This window comes from Salmo salar, chromosome ssa03, assembly GCF_905237065.1.
Source record: "Salmo salar chromosome ssa03, Ssal_v3.1, whole genome shotgun sequence".
NCBI lineage: Eukaryota > Metazoa > Chordata > Actinopteri > Salmoniformes > Salmonidae > Salmo > Salmo salar.
The window spans coordinates 28,699,640-28,727,232 of record NC_059444.1 but is presented as its reverse complement, the minus strand read 5'-3'; the positions used below and the strand labels follow the sequence as shown (position 1 = coordinate 28,727,232).

General features: G+C 41.5%; 1 protein-coding gene across 2 annotated transcripts in view; it reads right to left on the bottom strand.

Moving 5' to 3' along the window:
* Nucleotides 1–27,050, bottom strand: part of LOC106599250 (5'-AMP-activated protein kinase subunit gamma-2) — a 70,684-nt gene extending 43,634 nt beyond the window's left edge. Inside the window, exons 1-3 of one of the 2 annotated variants that reach the window (XM_014190375.2) lie at nucleotides 26,759–27,050; nucleotides 8,822–8,893; nucleotides 5,328–5,607 (exon numbers count right to left, since the gene is read on the bottom strand). In XM_014190375.2, coding sequence (XP_014045850.1) covers nucleotides 5,328–5,607; nucleotides 8,822–8,893; nucleotides 26,759–26,845 — 439 coding nt within the window. In that variant the 5' untranslated portion in view covers nucleotides 26,846–27,050. Of the gene's footprint in view, nucleotides 1–5,327; nucleotides 5,608–8,821; nucleotides 8,894–9,238; nucleotides 9,293–26,758 lie in introns of those variants that run through there. The other variant, XM_014190374.2, reaches the window with a different exon arrangement.
* Between the last annotated feature and the right edge of the window lie 543 nt (nucleotides 27,051–27,593).

Below are 27,593 nucleotides of genomic sequence, written 5' to 3'. Positions count from 1 at the left end.
AGAGTCAGAATATGAGTTTCAGTGTGGTTGGTGACCCATATCAATCTCCAGGAAGAAACAGAGCTTGCCCCAAGCTAAGGCCCCAGATGAAGCATTTCACAATAAACTGCCAAACAAGCCACTTCATAGAAGCTTTTTTGCATAGTCACTTTACCTCTACCTACATGTACAAATTACCTCGACTAACCTGTACCCCTGCACATTGACTCGGTACCGGTACCCCCTGTATATAGCCTCTGTATTGTTATTTTATTGTTTTACTTTTTATTTAATTGTTTACTTTAGTTTATTAGTGTATTTGGCGCATGTGACAAATACAATTCGATTTGATAGGAGCTGGGAAGAATGGGTGAATCCCAGCCAGGGAAAATGACTCACCTTCTAACCAAAGTATTTCTATGCACAACAGACTAGTTTTCATTAGACCATCAACTATACCAGTACTGTCAATGAAGAGCTTAAAAGGGCAATTCCGCTACTTTTCAACCTCATATTCATTATCTACAGCAGTGGTTCCCAAACCTTTTATAGTCCCGTACCCCTACAAACATTCAACCTCCAGCTGCGTGCCCCCTCTAGCACCAGGGTCAGCGCACTCTCAAATGTTGTTTTTTGCCATCATCGTAAGCCTGCCACACACACACTATACGATACATTTATTAAACATAAGAATGAGTGTGAGCCATCACAAAGAGCTCTTATAGGATCAGGGCACAAATAATAATTATCAATAATTGTAATCTTTATTTAACCATCTTACATATAAAACGTTATTTGTTCATCGAAAATTGTGAATAACTCACCACAGATTAATGAGAAGGGTGTGCTTGAAAGGATACACATGACTCTGTAATGTTGGGTTGTATTGGAGAGAGTCTCAGTCTTAAATCATTTTCCACACACAGTCTGTGCCTGTATTTAGTGTTCATGCTAGTGAGGGCCGAGAATCCACTCTCACATAGGTACGTGGTTGCAAAGGGCATCAGTGTCTTAACAGCGCGATTTGCCAAGGCAGGATACTCTTGAGCGCAGCCCAATCCAGAAATCTGGCAGTGGCTTCTGATTAAATTAAATTTTCACAGAACCGCTTGTTGCAATTTCGATGAGGCTCTCTTATTCAGATATCGGTAAGTGGACTGGAGGCAGGGCATGAAAAGGGATAAAGAATCCAGTTGTTTGTGTCATCCGTTTCAGGAAAGTACCTGCGTAATTGTGCACCTAACTCACTCAGGTGCTTCGCTATATCACATTTCACATTGTCCGTAAGCTTGAGTTCATTTGAACACAAGAAATCATACAATGATGGAAAGATCTGTGTGTTGTCCTTGTTAATGCAGACAGAAAAGAGCTCCAACTTCTTAATCATAGTGTAACGTCTGCTTCCAACTCACACCCTCAAACACCTAGATCCCCTGAACGCAGCTCACTCTCCAGTTCCCAATCACCTGAACTCTAAATCACCTGTCACCTGTCATTATCACACACTATTTAGTTCAGTTCTTTGCACCCCATCACTGTGAGGTATTGTTAGTTTAGTGACACGTCTTTCAGAGCTCTGTTTTTCCCGTGATTTACTCCTCCCGTGAATGATAGTGAGGCAGGCAAAAACTAACGACGCCCTTTGCCTATTCCCTGCCTGTACTTTAGCCTATCTACCTATTGCCTGACCTCCCGGACTACGTTACTAGCCTTTTCCCTGCCTGTACTGTTGCCCTTTTGGACCCCCTGTGTATGACCTTCTGCCTGCCCCTGGACCCAGCAACCTGCCTCCTCCTGTGGTCCTTTGCAATAAACACCTGCTGCGCCCTGCACTTGAAACCAGCTCTGTCTCCCCTCGTGTTCATGACACAGCCTCAATTTTGTCCTGCACATTGAATATAGTTGCGGAGAGTCCCTGTAATCCTAGATTCAGATCATTCAGGCGAGAAAAAACATCACTCAGATAGGCCAGTCGTGTGAGAAACTCATCATCATGCAAGAGGTCAGACAAGTGAAAATGATGGTCAATAGAGAACTTTAAGCTCGTCTCTCAATTAAAAAAAAAAACGTGTCAATACTTTGCCCCTTGATAACCAGCGCATTTCTGTATGTTTTAAAAGCTTTACATGGTCGCTGCCTAAATCATTGCATAATGCAGAAAATACACAAGCGTTCAGGGACCTTGCTTTAACAAAGTTAACCATTTTCACTGTGGTGTCCAAAATGTATTTTCAGCTCTCAGGCATTCTCTTGGCAGCAAGAGCCTCTCGGTGGATGCTGCAGTGTACACAAGTGGTGTTGGGAGCAACTGCTTGCACGCGCGTTACCACTCCACTATGTCTCCCTGTCATACCTTTTGCGCCATCAGTACAGATACCAACACATCTTGACCTCCAAAGTCCATTTGATGTTACAAAGCTGTCCAGTACTTAAAAAATATTATTTTATGTTGTCCTGGTTTCCAGAAGATGTCTTCCTTAATTGACCCCCCATAAACGTAACATATACCAGAAGCTGTGCTAGGCCCGCAACATCTGTTTCATCCAGCTGTAACGCATATAATTCACTGGCTTGTATGCGAAGCAGTAATTGTTTCAAAACATCTCCTGTCATGTCACTGATGCGTTGTGAAACACTGTTTGATGAAGGCATTGTTTGTATTGTTTTTTTGGCCTTTTGTCCCTGCCATATCTGCGGCAGCAGGAAGAATTAAGTCCTCTCCAATAATATGGGGCTTGCCTGTCCTAGCCACTTGGTAGCTCACCATATAAGATGCTTCTAGCCGCTTCTTATTAATGGTATCTGTTACTTTTAAACATGTCTTACTACCGTCATTTCCGGACTATAAGCCGCAACTTTTTTCCCACGCTTTGAACCTCGCGGCTTAAACAATGACGCGGCTAATATATGGATTTTTCCACCTTTAAATTTTTTCCCCCCCAAAAAAAACACATTCTGTGACGTGCTCAGTTTTTTGGCGGCATGAAGCTTTCATTAGACCAATGAAATTGCCGAACGGGTTAAGGTCAAACAACTTTTTGGTTTACTGTTTAGATTAAATCGAGCGCTCTCAAACTTCCCATCATTCTGATTACGGTAGTCATTTTGTCACCCTGATTCCTGGGGGCACAACAAAGTATTTGCAGCCACTCGACATCAGTGTAAATCGTGCATTTAAGGTGGCGCTCCATGTTCAGTGGGAGGCTTAGATGACAAGTGGGGAGAAATCCTTCACTAAAACAGGCCGCATGCGAAGAGCAACTTATGGTCAAGTCTGCCAGTGGGTCCTGACAGCGTGGAGCATTGTCAAAAAATCCACTATCATCAACGGGTTTCGAAAGGCTGGACTGCTGCGTGTTGAAGAGGGCTCAGAGGGGGATTTGCCTCCGGATGAAAGTGACGAGAGCGACAATGAAAACGATCCAATATCGGATGAAGCAATTCTGAGGCTACTCAACTCCGACACCGAAGGAGATGGTTTCAGAGCACAGGAGGAGTAAGATCGTGACCAATAACTTTCTTGGTAGGCTACTGTTTACTGCAAATTTTTTGTTACAAGCTGTGTTTCGTTAAAGCCTATTTATTTTTGTTACAAGCCGTGTTTCGTTAAAGCCTGTGAAAAGTTCATTTGTTTCAATGTACCGGTAGGCACCTGCGGCTTATAGACATGTGCGGCTTATTTATGTTCAAAATCATATATATTTTTTTTAATTCAGTGGGTGCGGCTTATATTCAGGTGCGCTTAATAGTCCGGAAATTACGGTACTCGAAAGTCGTCTTTATTCTCGCTCTACCTGTATTTGACATTGTGTTGTTATTTTGCTGAACACTAGATGGTTTGATTTAATTTTTTGGCACTGAAACGAGGCTACTCGGGCGAGGAAAAAAACTCACAAATGTATAGCCCCGTTGGAAAATATAAATGTACCGTTTTATTTTTTTATATAATTTGTATTTTTTGTTGTTGATGTGAATCACATTTTTATTTGGCGTACCCCCGATGGCATTGCGCTGTCAGGCATTCCCTGCAAGGGTACGCGCACCCCAGATTGGGAATACCTGATCTCCAGCATCATACCAGTGTATACATATGTGGAAATGGCACATTTCTATTATCTGTGGTTAAAGAAATAAAATGCTTATCGGTGACATCACAGGGTAGGATTAAAAGTAAGAAACTGATTTTCAAAACCTGCAATAAGTTTCTAGACAGAGGGAGGGTATTTTCTTGCTACCCATGTCACCACAAATTTCATCTAGTCCCAATATCTTGAGTCAATAAGTATTCAACACCTTTGTTATGGCAAGCCTAATACACTACCGGTCAAAGGTTTGGACACACCTACTCATTCAAATACTTTTTTACTATTTTCTACATTGTAGCATAATAGTGAAGACATAAAAACTATGAAATAACACATATGAAATCATGTAGTAACCAAAAAAGTGTTAAACAAATCAAAATATATTTTACTTGAGATTCTTCAATTAGCCACCCTTTGCCTTGATGACAGCTTTGCACACTCATGGCATTATCTCAAACCAGGAATTCCCACATATGCTGAGCACTTGCTGGCTGCTTTTCCTTCACTCTGGAGTCCACTCTCCTTCTTGGTAAAATAGCCCTTACAAAAGTATTACCATTGTTTTGTGTTTTTGACTCTATGTAATTTTGTAATTATAACAATATAAGTTTGTCCTTCTGAAAATGGTATTAACATCAGCTAGACAAAATGTGCTTGGACTCTAGTTCAATGAATCCCAGAGGCCAGCAACACAATACATTAACTCAATCTGACATGCTTGCTTTAGAGTCCACCCATGAAAGCCAGAAATCAAAAGTCAAAACTAAGTCCTATTTGTTTCTGTCACTTTCTATATTTTTACCCCAAGAAGAAGTTGTTGACCGTGACACTGATGATACGAGACTAAACGAGGAAGGAAGCCCATCTGTCTAGTCCTCTAATAATATGGTATGGCCCTCTCTAAGCTAAAGACCCAGAATATTCTCAGCACAAGGCAATGAGATTATGTTTGCGTTGTTTGCTTTCCAGGAGGGGACTGCTGCCCCCTACAGCTCTTGCAGGGATTTTTAGCACTAATGTGCTGTGACTGTATAGGGTTTTAGTGTTGAGACCATTTTCTTTTAAAGAGCTACCTGTGTTTGCCATGCTATTTATTCCATATTATTACAACAGTGCATCTGCACATAATTCAGTAACAGATAATTCTGTCAGAATCAAATTCTAAGATCAAAATAATGCTGATAACTTCCTGTCTTGAGGTTTTTCAGCATGTAAATACAGGAAACCACAGTCGGCTCTTTGAAATACATTTATTTGTATTACCTTTCCTTGTCCTAGAGAAGAGCTTGATGCTAGAGTTGGACGATGAGTTGGATGAAGAGCGGAAGATACCACTGAAGTTGAGGCGGCAGGGCGACTTGGGCGGTGAGCGGTCCTGGTGGGTGGAGGGGTAGGGGAAGATGGTTCTAGATGAGCCCTGACTGGTCCGAGACTGGGAGTGGGCAGGGGCAAACATGGGACTAGATGGTTGGCTGACACCAGCAGCACCACCCCTCACAAAGAGTCCTTTAGTTAGGCTGGCAGAGTGGCAGCAGACCTCTCCCTGAGATAGAAGAAAGGAGATGTGAGGGAATTTCATTTAAATACACTCATGCAAATACCTAGTTTATTTGTGTACAATGTGTCACTAAGCGGATGACACCTGGAAATACTATGGCAGAGGCTTTATGGACTACAGTCAAAGAAACCACAACATCCATCATCAGCATAAAATGATTCACAAAATGTCTCTGTTGGATGTATTCTGCATTAGAGCCTGAGTGGAATTTCTAAGGCTTGATATCACCATCTGTAGAAGAGATGTTCAGGGCTTGGGTGAAGCCACTTCTCTTTGTGTGAGATATGAAACCATATGTAGTCAGAGCTATCACATTACAGTGTTTCCCCCTTATTCATTTAGCAGTGACTTCTTGCGAAAGAACGTGTTTAGGCAAGCGAGTCACCTTGGAGAGTTTTATCAGCAGATTTATCAGCTCATTCAAAACACGAGGAAAGACAGGTGGTTCATTCACTACATACAGTATACTCTGGACAGTTGAAAAAGAGAGAACAATCAAATCCTAAGAATTCGGAGAAAAGACTGAGGTTGTTGGGAAAATAAATAAGTGAAAGGACAAAAAGACTGACTCAGACAATGTAAAGACAGTGAGGAAAGAGGAAGCTTGCTTTGCAGGGATCAATTTCCTGTATTTGATCCGACCATGTCTGGAGACTGTGCAAGGAGGCAGTCTAAGGGGTTGGTAGAAAAAACATGATAGAAAAAGAATGAGGTAAAACCAAATCACTGCCAAACTCACAACCATAGGAGCCAAATCTAGCCAGAGCTTGCACAACCAAGAAGCTGTCTAAAAATCTCTGATAGTCTTTGACACTTAGCATACTTTCTACTATTTTAAATAAGTCAAACACCCTGTCATAGACTGTTCTCTCTTCTACCGCACGGCAAGCGGTACCGATGAACCAAGTCTGGAACCAACAGGACCCTGAACAGCTTAAAAAGTTAGTTAAATCGTTAACCAAATAGCTACCCTGACTATCTGCATTGACCCTTTTCACACAAACTTTTGTTTTACTCATCACATACACTGCTGCTACTGTTCATTGTATATCCTGTTGCCTATTCACATTATTCATAGTTATATGCACATACAGTGCATTCAGAGAGTATTCAGACCCCTTGACTTTTTCCACATTTTGTTACAGCCTTATTCTAAAATTGATTAAATATTTTTTTCCCCCTCATCAACCCATATAATACCCCATAATGACAAAGCAAAAATAGTTTTTTAGAAAATGTTGTAAATGTATTGAAAATAAAAAACTGAAATATGACATTTACATAAGTATTCAGACCCTTTACTCCACACTTTCTTGAAGCACCTTTGGCAGCGATTAGCGCCTTGAGTCTTCTTCTGAGGTCCTGAGCGTTCTGGAGCAGGTTTTCATCAAGTATTTCTCTGTACTTTGCTCCGTTCATCTTTCCCTCGATCCTGACTATTCTCCCTGTCCCTGAAAAATATCCCCAGGGATGGTGTCAGGTTTCCTCCAGACGTGAGCCTTGGCATTCAGGCCAAAGAGTTCAATCTTGGTTTCATCAGACCAGAGAATCTTGTTTCTCATGGTCTGAGAGTCCTTTAGGTGCCTTTTGGCAAACTCCAAGTGGGCTGTCATGTGCCTTTTACTGAGGAGTGAACAGTCTGGCCACTCTACCATAAAGCCCTGATTGGTGGAGTGCTGCAGAGATGGTTGTCCTTCTGGAAGGTTCTCCCATCTCCACAGAGGAACTCTGTCATAGTGACCATTGGGTTCTTGGTCACTTCCCTGACCAAGGCCCTTGTCCCCCGATTGCTCAGTTTGGCTGGGCGGCCAGCTCTAGGAAGAGTCTTGATGGTTCTTTCATATAAGAATGATGGAGGCCACTGTGTTTTTGGGGATCTTCAATGCTGCAGAAAGTTTTTGGTACCATTCCCCAGATCAATGCCTCGACACAATCCTGTCTCGGAGCTCTACGGACAATTCCTTCGACCTCATGGCTTGGTTTTTGCTCTGACATGCACTGTCAACTGTGGGACCTTATATAGACAGGTGTGTGCCTTTCCCAAATCATGTCCAATCAATTGAATTTACCACAGGTGGACTCCAATGAAGATGTAGAAACATCTCAAGGATGATCAATGGAAACAGGATGCACCTGAGCTTAACTTCGAGTCTCATAGCAAAGGGTCTGAATACTTATGTAAATAAGGTGTTTTTTATTTTAATACATTTGCTAAAATGTCAAAAACCTGTTTTGCTTTGTCATTATGGGGTATTGTGTGTAGATTGATGAGGAAAAACTTTAATTTAATACATTTTAGAATAAGGCTGTAACGTAACAAAATGTGGAAAAAGTAAAGGGGTCTGAATACTTTGCGAATGCACTGTATCTACCTCAATTACCTCGTACCCCTGCAAATTGACTTAGTACTGGTACCCCGTGTATATAGGCAAGTTATCACTACTCATTGTGTATTTATTATTATGTGTCATTACTTTTTTATATTATTTCTCTATTTTCAGTCTCTCTGCATTGTTGGGAAGGGCCTGTAAGTAAGCATTTCCCGGTTAGTCTAAACCTGTTGTTTACGAAGCATGTGATGAATAAAATGTGATTTGATCAAATTTAATTTGATGATTACCTTGCATTCATCCTGTTTGGTCTGATCTTTCAGTATAACCCTGAGCTTCTGCAGAGCAACCATCATATGTCCAGAGGGACCTCTACCATGACTTCTACAAACCCACTGTCATGTGAGATCTATTTTCACAGGTGATTGTCAGACGTCCACCCACTTCTTTAGCAGTACCACGACACTCCCTCCCCTCAGCCCTTTTCATTACAGCAGAGGGCTCCGGGAACAATGATTGTCTGACTGTCTCACTGCATGTGTCCAAACACGATGTCTTCCCTGTGGCTCAGTTGGTAGAGCACAGTGTTTGCAACACCAGCATGGTGTGTGCAACGCCAGGGTTGTGGGTTTGATTCCCACGGGGGGACAGTACAAAAAAAATTATCAAGAAAAAAATTAAGAAAAATGCATGAAATGTATGCATTCACTACTGTAAGTCGCTCTGGATAAGAGCGTCTGTTAAATTACTAAAATGTAAATGTAACTTAAAACTATAAAAATGAAAGGTAAAAGGTGAGAATCACAACGCTGTTAGTCAAGAGTAACTTCATTGTGTGTAAACACGAGTATGAAGAGAAGACAATTTACCTTAGGAGAGCCATCCTTTTCCGAGCGACCAGACTCAGCATCCAGTATGGGGGAGGTAAATGCCCTAAGGTCCTGCAGAAAGACAGGGAAGGCTTGTGTCAAACTGTCAATGAGATAATACTAAAGGCTGCTCACAACATTCAGGACATGCCTCAGAATAACAAACTGGCATGTTATGACATGCAGCATTTCTTTCTCAACACGTCTTGTCAACAAGTTAAGTGTAGTCAACATTTTAGCCAATTTTGACTCTCTTTGTTACGCCCAGAGAGTGATTGATTGGCCCATTTACTGTAATTTACAGTTTTAGGTTCAATCTTTAACACTTTAAAATCCGCCAAGACATGTTAACCTCTAAAAGAGGAGAAACATGTTAAACCACTACTGGGGCATGACATAACCAGGAAATATATTTACCCTATATTCTTCCTCATAGCAAGGATTGGGTTTCCTCATACTGTATTAAAAACAACAACAAAAAACGGTTTTAAGTGAGAAGTAGGCATTGGTCTGAAGCCAAAAAAGAAAGGAAACTGATGCTAATGTGTTTTCCAGCACACAGCGTTGACCTATTACAGTAGCTACAGTACATTTTAAGTATTGATAGTGTGCGAAGTACCCTGTGTACTGGTGCAATTGAATTGGCATACGTCGTTTGTCAGCTCCACATGGAACAGCTTGCATTTCTCCGTGACAGCCACATGCCCACAATCCGCCACAAAGCACTGTGTCCCTGGGCAGTACCATAGAGATGGCGTGCATCGACCTCTTCCTTGAGAGTCTGAGAGCTGGTCTCCCCTCCGTTCTAGCAAAACGCATACCACACTCACTGCCACTTCACGAACCGAAAGGCTCTTTTAAGAGCCACCTAATACATGAAATAAGTGTGTGTCGGGAGGGGGCTGTCAAAACTATGAACAAAATAAATGGTAAAAATGTATCCTACGGGAGGCGAACCCAATCTTCAGATCCACGGAAGGAAACTCTAACCATTACACTACGAACCATGTTCCTAAAACATTGACTTCGACGGAGCATTTAGATGAACAGTCGAAGTGTTCGTTCCAAAATGATTTTGTACATTCACTCAGTACTGATTGAATGTTTATTTCTCTTGCTTGGTTTAAATATAATAGTCTAAAACAGTTGACTTGTTGAAAAATACTAATTTAATCACAAAGCTAACCAAGTTAGCAAGCATGTCATTTTCTTTTGACTGTACATAACATGGCACACAATTTAAGCAAGCAAAGAGCGTGTTCGAATAATCTTGCCCGGGGTACACCGGGCTATGGCCAGTCAAGTCTTCGGGCGAAAGCGAGGAGGGAAGGCAGATAAAGCATTTTTATCAAAAGCAATACATTTTGCATGTATAAACACAAATCCTACTCATTACTGCACGTGCTTAATTACATCCCTTGTTTTGAGCCAACTTCACCGTCGGACAGAGCTGGGACCCTGGCTCTCGCCTGAGAGGCAGCCCTGTTCCAAATCGAATGCAATTACCTACAACTGGCGCAAACACGCCTACACCGGCGCCCGGGCGAGATTAACTGAACCTCAATGATTCTGATTTAGTTTTTCCTTCGTGCACTGTGACTACTTTTTATTTGTGGATGGCAACTTCAGATTTTCTGGGAACACACTGAAAAGTAACCTGACACTGTGTTAACCCTCTTGAATGCTAGCTAACGTTGACTAGTTACCTAGCTAATCAAAATATCTGTATGCATTTTTTTTATTAACCTCAGTTTGAATACCACCATATAACTACCTAGCTATTTACAGTAGCCCAGGTTAATTAGCATAAACTTCTTATGACTGGCAACCTGGTGCAAGCAGCGGCGTTGTTGCCGAGCAACCAACCGAACTCTGAGCTTCAGCTAAAAAAAAGAAGTTAGCATTGTCAGAAATGCTACAGAGAGGTAGCACATCGTTGGTTCTTAATGGACAGAAATTAGCATGTGAGAATGATAAATGATAAATGTAATCAAAACTGTTGACCCTACAAACGTATTCAGTCTGAAAGGTGGCAAGTCTAAAGGTCACTTTATGGACGCTGTAGTCTCGTTCTTAACCGGCGCCTAGATATTGAGCTAATTCTGGGCAAAAAAATTGTCTGACGACCCTAATGCTAACGACCCTGTTAAAAATCCGGTATGTAGTTCTCAGTAATGGACAGACAGCTCATGACGAGAGGCAGGGAGTGTGTTGTGTAGCTCCAATCAAGTTGTTTTGGTGTCATATTGGCTTAGATATGATGGTAGGGAGATTTTGATAATTGTATATCAGTGTTGAGCATCCAAGCTGTGCATTCCAATCATCAGGTTTCAAAAGGTGAAAAGGAAATATTTAGTAGCAATAAACCAATGTAATTGCATGGAAAAGCAGATGTGTATATACATGTCTAGAGGTATTTTTTAATCCATACATGACTCCTGGAAGGGCACGGGACTGCTACAATGATGGATATCATCCAAAGAATACCTACATGAGCTGCAGCAACATGCACCCAGCACCCACAATAACATGAGCTGCAGATGTTGGGTGACATTGCCTTTACACAGAAAATGCAAGCTTAAATAATTCAGACAGTTTACTCAGTACTTTGATGAAGCACCTTTGGCAGAGATCACAACCTCGAGTCTTCTTGGGTATGATGCTACAAGCTTGGCACACCTGTATTTAAGGAGTTTTTCCCCATTCTGCTCTACAGATCCTCTCAAGCTCGGTCAGGTTGGATGGGGAGCGTCGCTACACAGCTATTATCAGGTTTCTCCATAGATATTAGATCGGGTTCAAGTCCGGGCTCTAGCTGGGCCACTCAAGGACATTCAGAGACTTGTCCCAAAGCCACTCCTGCATTGTCTTGGCTGTGTGCTTAGGGTCGTTGTCCTGTTGAAAGGTGATCCTCCGCCCCAGTCCGAGGTCCTTAGCGCTCTGGAGCAGGTTTTCATCAAGGATCTCTTTTTGCTCTGTTCATCGTTGCTCTGTTCAGACTCCCAGTTCATGCCACTGAGAAATATCCCCACAGCATGATACTGCCACCACCATGCTTCACCGTAAAAAAAACAATATGAAAGCTGTGTATTCAGCACAAATGTAATACACTTAAAGGATCCCGCAAGTGCACACATCCAGCAGCACAGTGAGCAGGATATGGGTTTTTCCACACTTTGACAAGGTTGTCTAACTATACAAATACTTTTTGAGATCAACTGACACTAACCAAAGAGTTTATCAAATTGAACAACTCCTGTTTAATTTACGTTTGAGTTCTACCCTGTTACTGTCATTTTGAGCTATGGCTAGGTTAAGCAAAGCTTCTATTTTATTGAGATATTTCAAGTGTCTTTTTCATGCATTTCTAAATCAAGCCTGTGTTTTATGAACTGATTCTGGAGTTTCAGGGATGTGGACATTGTTTTAATGTGGACATTGTTTTAACAGATGCATTTGGATATTCCTGGGTAGAATATTACATCCAGACATTGTGTTAAGGAATACTGTATATACAGTCCCTACAGTGCATTTGGAAAGTATTCAGACCCCTTGACCTTTTCCACATATTGTTACATTACAGCCTTATCCTAAAATTATTTAAATCATTTCCCCCCTCAATCTACACACAATACCCATAATGCCAGGTTTTCCTCCAAACGTGATGCTTGGCATTTAGACCAACGAGTTCAATCTTGGTGTCATCAGACCGGAGAATCTTGTTTCTCATGGTCTGAGAATCTTTGGGTGACTTTTGGCAAACTCCAAGCGGACTGTCATGTGCCTTTTCCATCTGGCCATTCTACCATAAAGGCCTGATTGATGGAGTGCTGCAGAGATGGTTGTCCTTGTGGAAGGTTCTCCCATCTCCACAAAGGAACTCTGGAGCTCTGTCAGAGTGACCATTGGGTTCTTGTTCACCTCCCTGACCAAGGCCCTTCTGCCCCGATTGCACAGTTTGGCCGGGCGGCCAGCTCTAGGAAGAGTCTTGGTGGTTCTAAACCTCTTCCATTTAAGAACAACGGAGGCCACTGTGTTCTTGGGGACCTTCAATGCTGAAGAAATGTTTGGACACTTATGTAAATAAGGTATGTTTTTTGTTTTTTTAATATAGATTTGCAAAAATGTCTAAAAACCTGTTTTCGCTTCTGGGGTTATTATGGGGGTATTGTGTTTAGATTGAGGGAAAAAATGTATGTAATCCATTTTAGAATAAGGCTGTAACAAAATGTGGAAAAAGTAAAGGGGTCTGAATACTTTCCGAATGCACTGTAATTGCAGCATGCAACAATTTCAAAGATTTTACTGAGTTACAGTTCATAAGGAAATCAGTCAATTTAAATAAATTCATTAAGTCCTAATCTATGGATTTCACATGACTGGGAATACTGATATGCATCTGTTGGTCACAGATGCCTTTAAAAAAATTTACGGGTGTGGATAGGGCTGTGGCGGTCATGAGATTTCGTCAGCCAGTGATTTTCAAGCAAATAACTGTCGATCTCACGGTAATCGACCATTAATTAACAAACACGTTTAGCATCTCCTGGCTTGCCCACTGATGCAGACCTTTGGAACATCTACATTTTTAAAAAAGTCTAATAAATCCATGTAATATAGCCTACACCTTCACAATAAATCCCTTATTCATTTTAGACAGGTCTAAAAAAAAAAGCATGATATGAAGAAAATGTAGTCTATTTCAGATTAACAGAATAGCATACTGTGAGTTGTCCTTATGTTAGTTCCTGATCTGGCTATGCCAATTGACTGTGGGCTACACTAGTTAATTTAGCCGACAAGATTTTCTTAGAATTCTGTGGCATTATTTTATAGTATGAAGAATAAAATTTAACAAAGCTGAATAAAATAGAAAATATATTTTTCCCAAACAATGAGGGGAGTGCGCACATTCTGTGTTGAGTGGTTAACAAAGAAATAGGTATTCATTCCTCTATGCTTAATTTTGAGTTTTTAATGTAACTTTAGTTGTTCTACAAACGTTGGGCTATATGTTTAGATGTTTATACATTGTAAGGCTGCATCATGCGACTCTAATTATGATTTGAAAAAAGTTGCTTGAAAGGCATGAGCTCTGCTTTGTTTTTTTTGCGCAGGATATACACACTACATCAGTTACTCACAATTTTACAAGCACTTGATAATGCCTAGAATTTCCCGACTGCACCCCCTTCGTGTGGCCGTAATGCACTCTAACAAAATCCATGCCTTTTGTGGGCACAACGGTGATCAGGTCATTCTCACAGGCTTCTATTCTAGTGAAGACAGACACATCTGGGACGCAACTGTGCGCGTCCTTATCCGGGGTGCATATTGAAGATATTGGAAGAACTGTCCACATTCACTTTTCGTCAGCCAACAAGATGAGTAGGCCTAACGAACAGCAAAAGCACTGGCCTATGTCAATCTACTATCCCCCACGGTACAAAAATCGACCTATTCTGTTCTGTGTGAGAAATAAATATTCCAGACATAGTCTGGGACAGTTGTGGGATGCGATAGATCCCAAATGAATACAACCACTAGCATCAAAAAAAACTTTTTTTACGCAATGTGGCTGATGCAACAGATGAGAACATTTAGTTTAAAATGTTGATAAATGATTAGGCTATTTCTTCACATTATAAGCGCAGCAATGCGCACATGGTAGTAGGCTATAAGCTTGAATGTTCCATTAGTGGAAAACACCATTATCAAAAAAAAGTGACCGCAAATGCAATTTTGCATGCAATGCTTTTATTATAAAGGTGCATTTTCATGGTGAAAATGTTCTTCCCCAAACTTGAAACTCACGTGCTGCGTATGTATGCCAGTTAGGCTCTACACCCCTTGTAAAGCAGAGTAATGTGCTTAATTTTTATTTGGCCAGTTTAGTTGTGATACAAGCCTTATCAAAACATATCGGCCTATGGGCTAGGCTACATGAGGTTAATGACTATGATTCTAAAAAGTGGCAAAAAAGGCATTGTTTCTTAAGGTGGGCATCATTCACAAGTGATAATATATAATTCACAAGTGATAGGCTAATTAATAGTCACCCAACAGACTATTCTTGATTTAATCTTTACATATATTATTTAGTGTATGGGTGAAATTTGTTTGGATTTAGAATGGACCATTATCATGCACCAAAAAATACATGTAATCTATGTACTTAAATAGCGAATGGAGGACGCTTTTCCCGTGGTTAATTTTCATGCCAGCCAGATAGGCTATACTCCTGTTGTAAATATAAGCAATGTGCATAATATTAGGAAAGTTGAGAAATAAATATAGTAGGCCTAGCCTATAGAAAGCTGATGGCATCCTCCTCTTTTTAGTAGAGGCCATCACTCTGTTTTCTCGCGCAATCTTCTGAAAAATGAACTGTACATTTCGGTGTTCTTCAAGGTTCCATTTTAGGACCACTATTGTTGTCACCATATATATTTTTACCTCTTGGTGATGTCATTCAGAAACATAATGTTAACTTTCACTGCTATGCAGACGATGAAATATGGTGAAGCCCCAATATTGCCCTCCCTGCAAGCCTGTGTTTCAGACATAAGGAAGTGGATGGCGGCAAATGTTTTACTTTTAAACTCGGACAAAACAGAGATGCTAGTTCTAGGTTCCAAGAAACAAAGAGATCTTCTGTTGGATCTGACGAATAATCTTGATGGTTGTACAGTCATCTCAAATAAAATCGTAAAGGACCTTGTTACTCTGGACCTTGATCTCTCTTTTAACGAACACATCAACAATATTTCAAGGACAGCTTTTTTTCCATCTTTGGAAACATTTCAAAAATTGCTTTTGTCACTTCTAGATTAGACTACTGCAATGCTCAACTTTCTGGCTACCCGGATAAAGCACAAAATAAACTTCAGTTAGTGCTAAACACAGCTGCCAGAATCTTGACTAGAACCCCCAAAAATTTAGCATATTACTCCAGTGCTAGCCTCTCTACACTGGCTTCCTGTTAACTTCTATGGGCTACTTGGGACGCTAGCGTCCCACCTGCGGGACACAGCCAGTGAAATATCAGGGCGGCAAATTCAAAACAACAAAATGTCATAATTCAACTTTCTCAAACATACAACTATTTTACACCATTTTAAAGATACACTTCTCCTTGATGTAACCACATTGTCCGATTTCAAAAAGGCTTTACAGCGAAAGCAAAACATTAGATTATGTTAGGAGAGAGTACATAGACAAAAATAATCACACAGCCATTTTCCAAGCAAGGACATGTGTCACAAAAACCCAAAACACAGCTAAATGAAGCACTAACCTTTGACGATCTTCATCAGATGACACTCCTAGGACATTGTTACACAATACATGTATGTTTTGTTCGATAAAGTTCATATTTATATCCAAAAACAGCATTTTACATTGGCTCGTGATGTTCAGAAAATGTATTCCCACCAAAACGTCCGGTGAATGTGCACATCAATTTACAAAAATACTCATCATAAACGTTGACAAAATATATAACAATTATTTAAAGAATTATAGAATGACTACTCCTGGATGCAACCGCTGTGTCAGATTTTAAAATAGCTTTACGGAGAAAGCACATTTTTCAATATTCTGAGTACATAGCTCGCCATCACAGCAAGCTATACAGACACCCGCCAAGTTCGGGGTCACCTAAACTCAGAATTAGTATTAGAAATATTGTATTACCTTTGCTGATCTTCGTCAGAATGCACTCCCAGGACTGCTACTTCCACAAGAAATGTTTTTGTTGGGAATAATCCATATTTATGTCCAAATACCTCCATTTTGTTCGTGCGTACAGAGCACTATCCAAAGGCATAATGCGCGAGCACGGTACCAGAGATGAAAAGTCAAAATGTTCCATTACCGTACTTAGAAGCATGTCAAACTCTGTTTAAAATCAATCTTTATGGTATTTTTAATGTAAAATTGCAATAATATTCCAACTGGACAATAGCATATTCATTCAAGAAGAAAAAGGAACGGCGCGCTCGCGGGATCGCGCATATCCAATCCCTTTGTCCCCAGGCAGTCCACTGATTGACTGAGCTCCTATTATCTGCCCAGTGACAGGAGAATGCTGAAACAACTTTCTGAAGGCTGTTGACAGCCAATGGAAGCCTTAGGAAGTGCAACGTGACCCCATAGAAACTGTAGTTTCGATAGAGAATCAAAAGAAGAACTACAATTCTCAGACTTTCCACTTCCTGGTTGGATTTTTCTCAGGTTTTTGCCTGTCATATGAGTTCTGTTATACTCACAGACACCATTCAAACAGTTTTAGAAACTTCAGAGTGTTTTCTATCCAAATCTACTAATAATATGCATATTCTAGTTTCTGGGCCAGATTAGTAACCAGTTTAATTTGGGTACGTTTTTCATCCGGCCGTGAAAATACTGCCCCCTACACCTCAACAGGTTAAAGCTAGGGCTGATTTCAAGGTTTTACTGCTAACCTACAAAGCATTACATGGGCTTGCTCCTACTTATCCTTCCGATTTGCGCCTACCGTACATACCTACACGTACGCTACGGTCACAAGACGCAGGCCTCCTTATTGTCCCTAGAATTTCTAAGCAAACAGCTGGAGGCAGGGCTTTCTCCTATAGAGCTCCATTTTTATGGAATGGTCTGCCTATCCATGTGAGAGAGACAGACTTGGTCTCGACATTTAAGTCTTTATTGAAGACTCATCTCTTCAGTAGGTCATATGATTGAGTGTAGTCTGGCCCAGGGGTATGAAGCTGAATGGAAAGGCACTGGAGCGACGAACCGCACTTGCTCTCTCTGCCTGGCAGGTTCCCCTCTCTCCACTCGGATTCTCTGCCTCTAACCATATTACTGGGGCTGAGTCACTGGCTTACTGGTGCTCTTCCATGCCGTCCCTAGGAGGGGTCGGCATGGAAGAGTGGGTTGAGTCACTGACGTGATCTTCCTGTCCAGGTTGGCGCCCCCCTCGGGTTCGTGCCGTGGGGGAGATCTTCGTGGGGGAGATCTTCGTGGGGGAGATCTTCGTGGGCTATACTCTGCCTTGTCTCAGGGTAGTAGGTTGGTGATTGAAGATATCCCTCTAGTGGTGTGGAGGCTGTGCCTTGGCAAAGTGAGTGGGGTTATATCCTGTCTGTTTGGCCCTGTCCGAGGGTATCGTCGGACAGGGCCACAGTGTCTCCCGACCCTTCCTGTCTCAGCCTCCAGTATTTATGCTGCAATAGTTTGCGTCGGGGGGGGTGAATTTAAGTATGCTCCCTCTAATTCTTTATTTTCTCTCTCTCTTCTCTCGGAGGCCCTGAGCCCTAGGACCATGCCTCAGGACTACCTGGCCTGATGACTCCTTGCTGTCCCCAGTCCACCTGGTCATGTTGCTGCTGCAGTTTCAACTGTTCTGCCTGCGGCTATGGAACCCTGACCTGTTCACTGCTACCTTGTCCCGGACCTGCTGTTTTGGACTCTCTCTGTACCGCACCTGCAGTCTCTAACTCTGAATGATCGGTTATGAAAAGCCAACTGACATTTACTCCAGAGGTGCTGACCTGTTGCCACTGTCATAATTATTATCTGACCCTGCTGGTCATCTATGAACGTTTGAACATCTTGGCCATGTTCTGTTATAATCTCCACCTGGCACAGCCAGAAGAGGACTGGCCACCCCTCAGAGCCTGGTACCTCTCTAGGTTTCTTCCTAGGTTCCGGCCTTTCTAGGTAGTTTTTCCTAGCCACTGTGCTTCTACATCTGCATTGCTTGCTGTTTGGGGTTTTAGGCTGGGTTTCTGTAAAGCACTTTGTAACATCGGCTGATGTAAAAAGGGCTTTATAACTCAATTTGATTGATATAGAAATGATGCGCAAAATGAGGTCATGGGCTCTCATTAAGTTTTTGATTGGATTTTCGATTACATTTGCATTGATGTTAGAGTGATTAGAGGGACAATAGAGTGCTGAGTACCAGGCAGTTAGCAAGTTTGGTAGGATACTAATGACCAGCATCAGAGCTTGGAGAAGCCTAATTACAGTGAATAAACCTCACGTGGAATTTGACTGCCTTCATGACTCGTGACCGCCGGTGTGGCAGTAATATGGTCACCGCAACAGCTGAAACATGAGGTGATGGCGGCGGATGAATGGCACGGCAATCGGCCTCAGTATTCCGTCACATTATCTCTGTGCATTCAAATTGCCATCGATAAAATGCAATTGTGTTCACTGTCCGTAGGTAATGCCTGCCCATACCATTAACCCACCGCCACCATGGGGCACTCTGTTCACAATGTTTACATCAGCAAATCGCTCACCCACACGACGCCATACATGCTGTGTGCCATCTGCCACTGAAGTCAGTTACGATGCAGAACTGCAGTCAGGTAAAGACCCTGGTGAGGACAACAAGCACGCAGATGAGCTTCCCTGAAACTGTTTCTGACAGTTTGTGCGGAAATTCTTAAGTTGTGAAACCCACAGTTTCATCAGCTGTCTGGGTGGCTGGTCTCAGACGATCCCGCAGGTGAAGAAGCCTGATATGGAGTTCCTGGGCTGGCATGGTTACACGTTATTTGTGGTTGTGAGGCCGGTTGGATGCACTGCTAAATTCTCGAAAAATGGCATTGGAGGCGGTTTATGGTAGAGAAATTAACATAAAATTCTCTGGCAACAATTCTGGTGGACATTCCTGCAGTCAGCATGCCAATTGAGACATCTGTGGCGTTGTGTTGTGTAACTCAACTACACATTTTACAGTGGCCTTTTATTGACCCCAGCACAAGGTGCACCTGTGTAATGATCAAGCTGTTTAACCAGCTTCTTGATATGCCACACCCGCCAGGTGGATGGATTATATTGGCAAAGGAGAAATGCTCACTAAAAGGGATGTAAACAAATTTGTGCAAACAAAATAAGATAAGCTTTTTGTGCATCTGGAACATTTCCGGGATCTTTTATTTTAGCTCATGATACATGGGACCAACACTTTACATGTTGCGTTTATATTTTTGTTCAGTATAGTTCATCAATGTATCATCATGGTCAGCTATTGAAGTAATCAATTTTGTCTCTGAGGAATCAAAGGGTGCGTTCCTAAATTCACTCTGGCTATCTACTCCGATTTCAGAACATTTACATTTACATTTTAGTCATTTAGCAGACGCTCTTATCCAGAGCGACTTACAGTAGTGAATGCATACATTTCATACAATTTCATACTTTTTTTTCCCTTTTTTTTTTTTTTCTCTGTGCTGGCCCCCCGTGGGAATCGAACCCACAACCCTGGCGTTGCAAACACCATGCTCTACCAACTGAGCTACAGGGAAGGCTAATAGAACACTCTCATTCGTAAATTCATTGTTTCCAACAGCACAGTTACATTCACCAACGCTCTAGATAACCCGTAAACAGCCTAACCACCTCTGCTAGGGGGAGTAAAATGGTCAGAGTGAGGTGTTCTCTCATTTGTGTCTAGAAGTAGCTAGCAAGCTCACCAACTTTAGCCAGTTAGCTTTAGTCCTTGACTGCCATTGTTTATTTTATTTATTTATTTAACCAGGTAGGCAAGTTGAGAACAAGTTCTCATTTACAATTGCGACCTGGCCAAGATAAAGCAAAGCAGTTCGAAACATACAACAACACAGAGTTACACATGGAGTAAAACAAACATACAGTAGAAAAATAAGTCTATATACAATGTGAGCAAATGAGGTGAGATAAGGGAGGTGAAGGCAAAAAAGGCCATGGTGGCAAAGTAAATACAATATAGCAAGTAAAACACTGGAATGGTAGATTTGTAGTTGGAGAAAGTGCAAAGTAGAAATAATGGGGTGCAAAGGAGCAAAATAAATAAAATAAATAAATACAGTAGGGGAAGGGGTAGTTGTTTGGGCTAAATTATAGATGGGCTATGTACAGGTGCAGTAATCTGTGAGCTGCTCTGACAGCTGGCGCTTAAAGCTAGTGAGGGAGATGTGTTTCCAGTTTCAGAGATTTTTGTAGTTCGTTCCAGTCATTGGCAGCAGAGAACTGGAAGGAGAGACGGCCAAAGGAGGAATTGGCTTTGGGGGTGACCAGAGAGATATACCTGCTGGAGCGCGTGCTACAGGTGGGTGCTGATATGGTGACCAGTGAGCGGAGATAAGGGGGGACTTTACCTAGCAGGGTCTTGTAGATGACCTGGAGCCAGTGGGTTTGGCGACAAGTATGAAGCGAGGGCCAGCCAACGAGAGCGTACAGGTCACAGTGGTGGGTATTATATGGGGCTTTGGTGACAAAACAGATGGCACTGTGATAGACTGCATCCAGTTTATTGAGTAGGGTATTGGAGGCTATTTTGTAAATGACATCGCCAAAGTCGAGGATCGGTAGGATGGTCATTTTTACGAGGGTATGTTTGGCAGCATGAGTGAAGGATGCTTTGTTGCGAAATAGGAAGCCGATTCTAGATTTGATTTTTGGATTGGAGATGTTTGATGTGAGTCTGGAAGGAGAGCTTACAGTCTAACCAGACACCTAGGTATTTGTAGTGGTCCACATATTCTAAGTCAGAACCGTCCAGAGTAGTGATGCTGGACGGGCGGGCAGGTGCAGGCAGCGATCGGTTGAAGAGCATGCATTTAGTTTTACTTGTATTTAAGAGCAGTTGGAGGCCATGGAAGGAGAGTTGTATGGCATATAGTGTGTGTGTATATGAAGACAGAGTCAGACAGATGTGGGTAGGGTGATTTGAATGTGTTGGGGAGCGAGAAGCAGACGCTTAGCCAATCACTTTGTGTGGCCCTCCCGGGCAGGCCTCCTTTTACAGTTCCAGTCATTGGCAGCGGAGAACTGGAAGGAGTTACAAGTCTAGCTTTCTTGAGATTAATAGAGGTGTGCCCCAGGGTTCCATTTTAGCTCCTGTGTTGTTCTCAATTTTTATTAATGATTTGGGAAATGGGATGCAACCAGCCAAGTTACATCTACAGTGCTGTGAAAAAGTATTTGCCCCCTTCCTGATTTGTTATTTTTTTGCACATTTGTCACACTTGAATGTTTCAGATCAAACACATTTTAATATTCACATTAAGATAGCCCAAGTAAACACAAAATGCAGTTAAGGGAATGTTATTTATTAATAGAAAAAAGCTATCCGAACCGTCATGGCCCTATGTGACAAAGTAATTGCCCCCCCTTGTTAAATCAGGAATTTACTGTGGTTAATCACATTTTTTGGAAAGCTGAGTTAAATTTCACTAGCCACACCCAGGCCTGATTACTGCCAGACCTGTTGTATCAAGAAATCACTTAAATAGAACCTGTCTGACAAAGTGAAGTAAGCCAAAAGATCTCAAAAAGCAAGACATCATGCCACGATCCAAAGAAATTCAGGAACAGATGAGAAACAAAGTAATTGACATTATCAGTCTGGAAAGGGTTACAAAGCCATTTCTAAAGCTTTGGGACTCCAGCAAACCACGGTGAGAGCCATTATCCACAAATGGAGAACATTTGGAACAGTGGTGAACCTTCCCAGGAGTGGCCGGCCTACCAAAATTCCCCAAAGAGTGCAGCGACGACTCATCCAAGAGGTCACAAAAGAACCCACAACAACATCTAAAGAACTGCAGGCCTCAGTTGCCTCAGTTAAGGTCAGTGTTCATGATTCAACCATAAGAAAGAGACTGGGCAAACATGGCATCCATGGCAGAGTTCCAAGGCGAAAACCACTGCTGACCAAAAAGAACATAAAGGCTCGTCTCACTTTTGGCAAAAAACATCTTGATGATCACCAATATTTTTGGGAAAATATTCTGTGGACTGACGAGACAAAAGTATAACTTTTTGGAACGGTGTGCGTCCCGTTACATCTGGTGTAAAAGTAACACAGCATTTCAGAAAAATAACATTATACCAACAGTCAAATATGGTGGTGGTAGTGTGATGGTCTGGGGCTGCTTTGCTGCTTCAGGACCTGGACGACTTGCTGTGATTGATGGAACCATGAATTCTGCTCTCTACCAAAAAATCCTGAAGGAGAATGTCTGGCCATCAGTTCATGACCTCAAGCTGAAGCACACTTGGGTTCTGCAGCAGGACAATGATCCAGCAAGTCCACCTCTGAATGGCTTAAAAAAAACTAAATGAAGGTTTTGGAGTGGCCTAGTCAAAGTCTGGACTTGAACCCGATTGAGATGCTGTGGCGTGACCTTAAAAAAGGCGGTTCATGCTCAAAAACCCTCCAATGTGGCTGAATTAAAATAATTCTGCAAAGAAGAGTGGGCCAAAATTCCTCCACAGCGATGTGAAAGACTTGATTGCAGTTGTTGCTGCTGAGGGTGGCATAACCAGTTATTAGGTGTAGGGGGCAATTACCTTTTTCACATAGGGCCATGAAGGTTCAGATAGCTTTTTTCCCTTAAATAAAATCATCACTTAAACTGCATTTTGTGTTTACTTGGGTTATCTTTGTGTAATATTTAAATTTGTTTGATCTGAAACATTTAAGTGTGACAAATGTGCAAAAAAATAAGAAATCAGGAAGGGAGCAAATACTTTTTCACAGCACTGTAGATGCAGATGATAAAGTCATATAATCATGTGCTCCTTCTCTGGTTCAGGCTGTTGAAGAGCTCAAGACTGCTTTTCAGTCGAAAGCATTTAAACACAAGTGCACACACCCATACACATAACTAGGCAAACACATATACACACACATCTGAATGTACAAAAAACAAAATTCATGATCTTTACCAGAGCTCGAACTCTGCCAGAGAAGGTTAGCATTGTCACATCTGGTGGCTTATCCTTTGAAAAAATGTCGTCCTACAAATACCTACAGTTGAAGTCGGAAGTTTACATACACTTAGGTTGGAGTCATTAAAACTAATTTTTCAACCACTCCACAAATTTCTTGTTAACAAACTATAGTTTTGGCAAGTCGGTTAGGACATTACTTCATGCATGACACAAGTAATTTTCCAACAATTGTTTACAGACAGATTATTTCACTGTATCACAATTCCAGTGGGTCAGAAGTTTACATACACTAAGTTGACTGTGCCTTTAAACAGCTCGGAAAATTCCAGAAAATGATGTCATGGCTTTAGAAGCTTCTATTAGGCTAATTGACATAATTTTGAGGTAATTAGAGGTTTACCTGTGGATGTATTTCAAGGCCTACCTTCAAACTCAGTGCCTCTTTGCATGACATCATGGGAAAATCAAAATAAATCAATTGTAGACCTCCACAAGTCTGGTTCATCCTTGGGAGCAATTTCCAAACGCCTGAAGGTACCACGTTCATCTGTACAAATAATAGGTATAAATACCATGGGACCACACAGCCGTCGACCACTCAGGAAGGAGATGCATTCAGTCTCCTAGAGATGTACATACTTTGGTGCGAAAAGTGCAAATCAATCCCAGAACAACAGCAAAGGACCTTGTGAAGATGCTGGAGGAATCAGGTACAAAAGTATCTATATTCACAGTAAAACGAGTCCTATATCGACATAACCTGAAAGGCCGCTCAGCAAGGAAGAAGCCACTGCTCCAAAACCGCCATAAAAAAAGCCAGACTACGGTTTGCAACTGCACATGGGGACAAAGATCGTACTTTTTGGAGAGATGTCCTCTGGGCTGATGAAACAAAAACATAACTGTTTGGCCATAATGACCATCGTTATGTTTGGTGAAAAATGGGGGACTCTTGCAAGCCGAAGAACACCATCCCAATCGTGAAGCACGGGGTGGCAGCATCATGTTGTGAGGGTGCTTTGCTGCAGGAGGTACTGGTGCACTTCACAAAATTGATGGCATGAGAAGGAAAATCATGTGGATATATTGAAGCAACATCTCAAGACATCAGTCAGGAAGTTAAAGCTTGGTCGCAAATGGACAATGACCCCAAGCATACTTCCAAAGTTGTGGCAAAATGGCTTAAGGACAACACAGTCAATTTATTGGAGTGGCCATCACAAAGCCCTGACCTTAATCCTATAGAAAATATGTGAGCAATACTGAAAAAGCGTGTGCGAGCAAGGAGGCCTACAAACCTAACTCAGTTACACCAGCTCTGTCAGGAGGAATGGGCCAAAATTCACCCACCTTATTGTGGGAAGCTTGTGGAAGGCTACCCAAACATTTGACCCAAGTTAAAAAATTTAAAGGCAATGCTACCAAATACTAATTGAGTGTATGTAAACTTCTGACCCACTGGGAATGTGATGAAAGAAATATAAGCTGAAATAAGTTATTCTCTCTACAATTATTCTGACATTTCACGTTCTTAAAATAAAGTGGTGATCCTAAATGACCTAAGACAGGGAATTTTTACTAGGATTAAATGCCAGGAATTGTGAAAAGCTGAGTTTAAATGTATTTGGCTAAGGTGTATGTAAACTTCTGACTTCAACTGTAGGTATATGGTTTGATGACAAGTTGTCCTTTAAAGTTCATATGGATAATCTTGTGAGGAAGCTTAAATTGAAATTGGGTTTTTATTTTCGTATTAAGGCTTGCTTCCCACTTATGGCTAGAAAGAAGCTTGTTCAGGCCACTTTTCTCTGTAATTGATTATGGTGACTTGTTGTATATGCATGCAACCTCCTCCATCTTACAGAGACTGGACTCTGTTTATCATGCATCCTTGCACTTTATTACAAATGCCAAGTCACTCACCCACCATTGCACCTTGTATCAAATGATAGGTTGAACCTCACAAATGTAGCTTTCTGCGCATATAAAGTATGTGTTCATCAACAAAGCCCTTTTGGGTAAACTCCCTCTTTACCCCTGTAGTCTGGTCTCCTTCACCACCAGCAGTTACCATACCTGCTAGGTTGTTGCTACTTAAAGTCCCCAGGACATTCACAGTATTAGGCAAGACTGCCTTCTCTTCTTGCGTACCAGAGGCATGGAATAGTCTAGAATCTATTCTTCATTTAGACATGTTAGTGCCACCGAATGAATTTAAAATATTGATGGAGACTGTTATGGAGGTGTGTAAATGCTTTTTTTGGGGGGGGGCTGGATCATGTTGTATGTTTTAATTCTGTAATGCATTGATTGTTGCTGCCTTCTTGGCCAGGTCTCCCTTGAAAAGGAGACTCTGGGTCTCAATGGGCTTTTCCTGGTTAAATAAAAAAATATTTAAAAAACAGACGGAACACTGTGCTCACTGTTCAGCATTGTTTCAGGTTAAACCAGGCTGATATGATGCTAATGCGAGTAACTTCGTTAACTTGAGCAGAGAGAAGATGATGTGAGAGAAACCAGAATAATACTCTGAAATCCAATTAATCATGACTAATCCGCTCTCTCCTCCGTGTTGGCCCTAGTTAAGATGCGGGCACCCATCATGAATCATGACTTGGTGGTTTAGAGCAGAGAGAGACCAGATCAGTGTTTCCTTCCAGCTATTTGCCTAGCTTCCTTTTCTAACAATTTTTGTATATTTTTTCTTCTTCGCATGCAACAAAATGTTAACAGATATGTTATTGCCCACAAGCCGACTCGTACTCCTAACTTCCATTTAAACATGATAAAAGTAGGCTAACTAATGACGTGATCAGCCTGTTATGTTTCTAATATTCCAGTTCATGCAAGAATCGAAAATAACAATGCTGGTGTGTTAAGATATTAATAAAATAAAACAGCAGTGTTGTTTTTGATTATGATGAAATAAAAACATAATACAAGGATATAAAAAAAAACATGACCTCAAATGTGAGGACTAGATGCTGTCAATTGGAAAAGATGCCCATGTGGATTGACGTACAGTAACAACGCTGATACCCGCGCATACCTAAAATTGCAATATCTTTTGCAACATTGTGGCCCAAAACACACTAACGTAGCCTACTGCATTAATCTCACTGTTATAATAAACGCCAACATAATCTGTTCTTGACACAATGCCACAGTAACAAATACCTATAGATCTCAAACAACGTATATAAATGAGGAACCTACTGGCATATTTATGCGTAGTATTCCCTTTTTCTTCGAGGTTTTCTTCGAGTTATCCTTCTTGTTAGATTCCATCACCGTGCTTCCCATTTTCAGACTATTAATGATATTTTCTATCTTTTTAACGAGCAAGATCGAGTTTGGGTAAATTGCGTGGCATATGCCATACGTTTTTATCTGAAAACGAAGTTTTAAGTCAAAGTTCTTTCAAAGAAATGAGTTCATTTACCAGGAAGTATACTGCACTACCGACGCATTAGGCCTACCTACGGCTGTATTGACATCACCGAGACTGAGCGTGCTGTTTCAACATAAAACATAGGGTGTGCTACAGCCTTGACTCAGGAGTAAACTTAAAATAGTCAATGTAACTCTGGAACACAATTAGTAGGCTATGATATGTTAAGTTTCGTATGGTATGTATTTATTTGTGGATGTCCCTCATTCATGTTGTGTGGCATCTTACGAATTACAATGCATATGATATGTTAGGAATTGTCATTCGTACAATATGTACCGATTTGCAAAACGTATGATATTATGAGTGGAGATCCCTATTTTTGTTACGCCTATGATTGATGGCTTACTGGCCAATCAGATGAGAGCTCTGTGCTTATATTGTTTGCACGCCAGTTTAAATTTCAGATTGCCGGTGTTGTGCCGAAAATCTCCACCTGACAGAACCCCCGCCCCCCCTTCACGTGAACGCGCACGCACCCAATTCTTCATTGCTGCGAGCTAGTTGAGATTTCTGCTCTTCACTCCGTTGTCAGTTTAGCCTACATTTCATCGATCTTAGTAGCAGAAAGCATTTTTTATTTGTGTCCTTCAAGGCAGC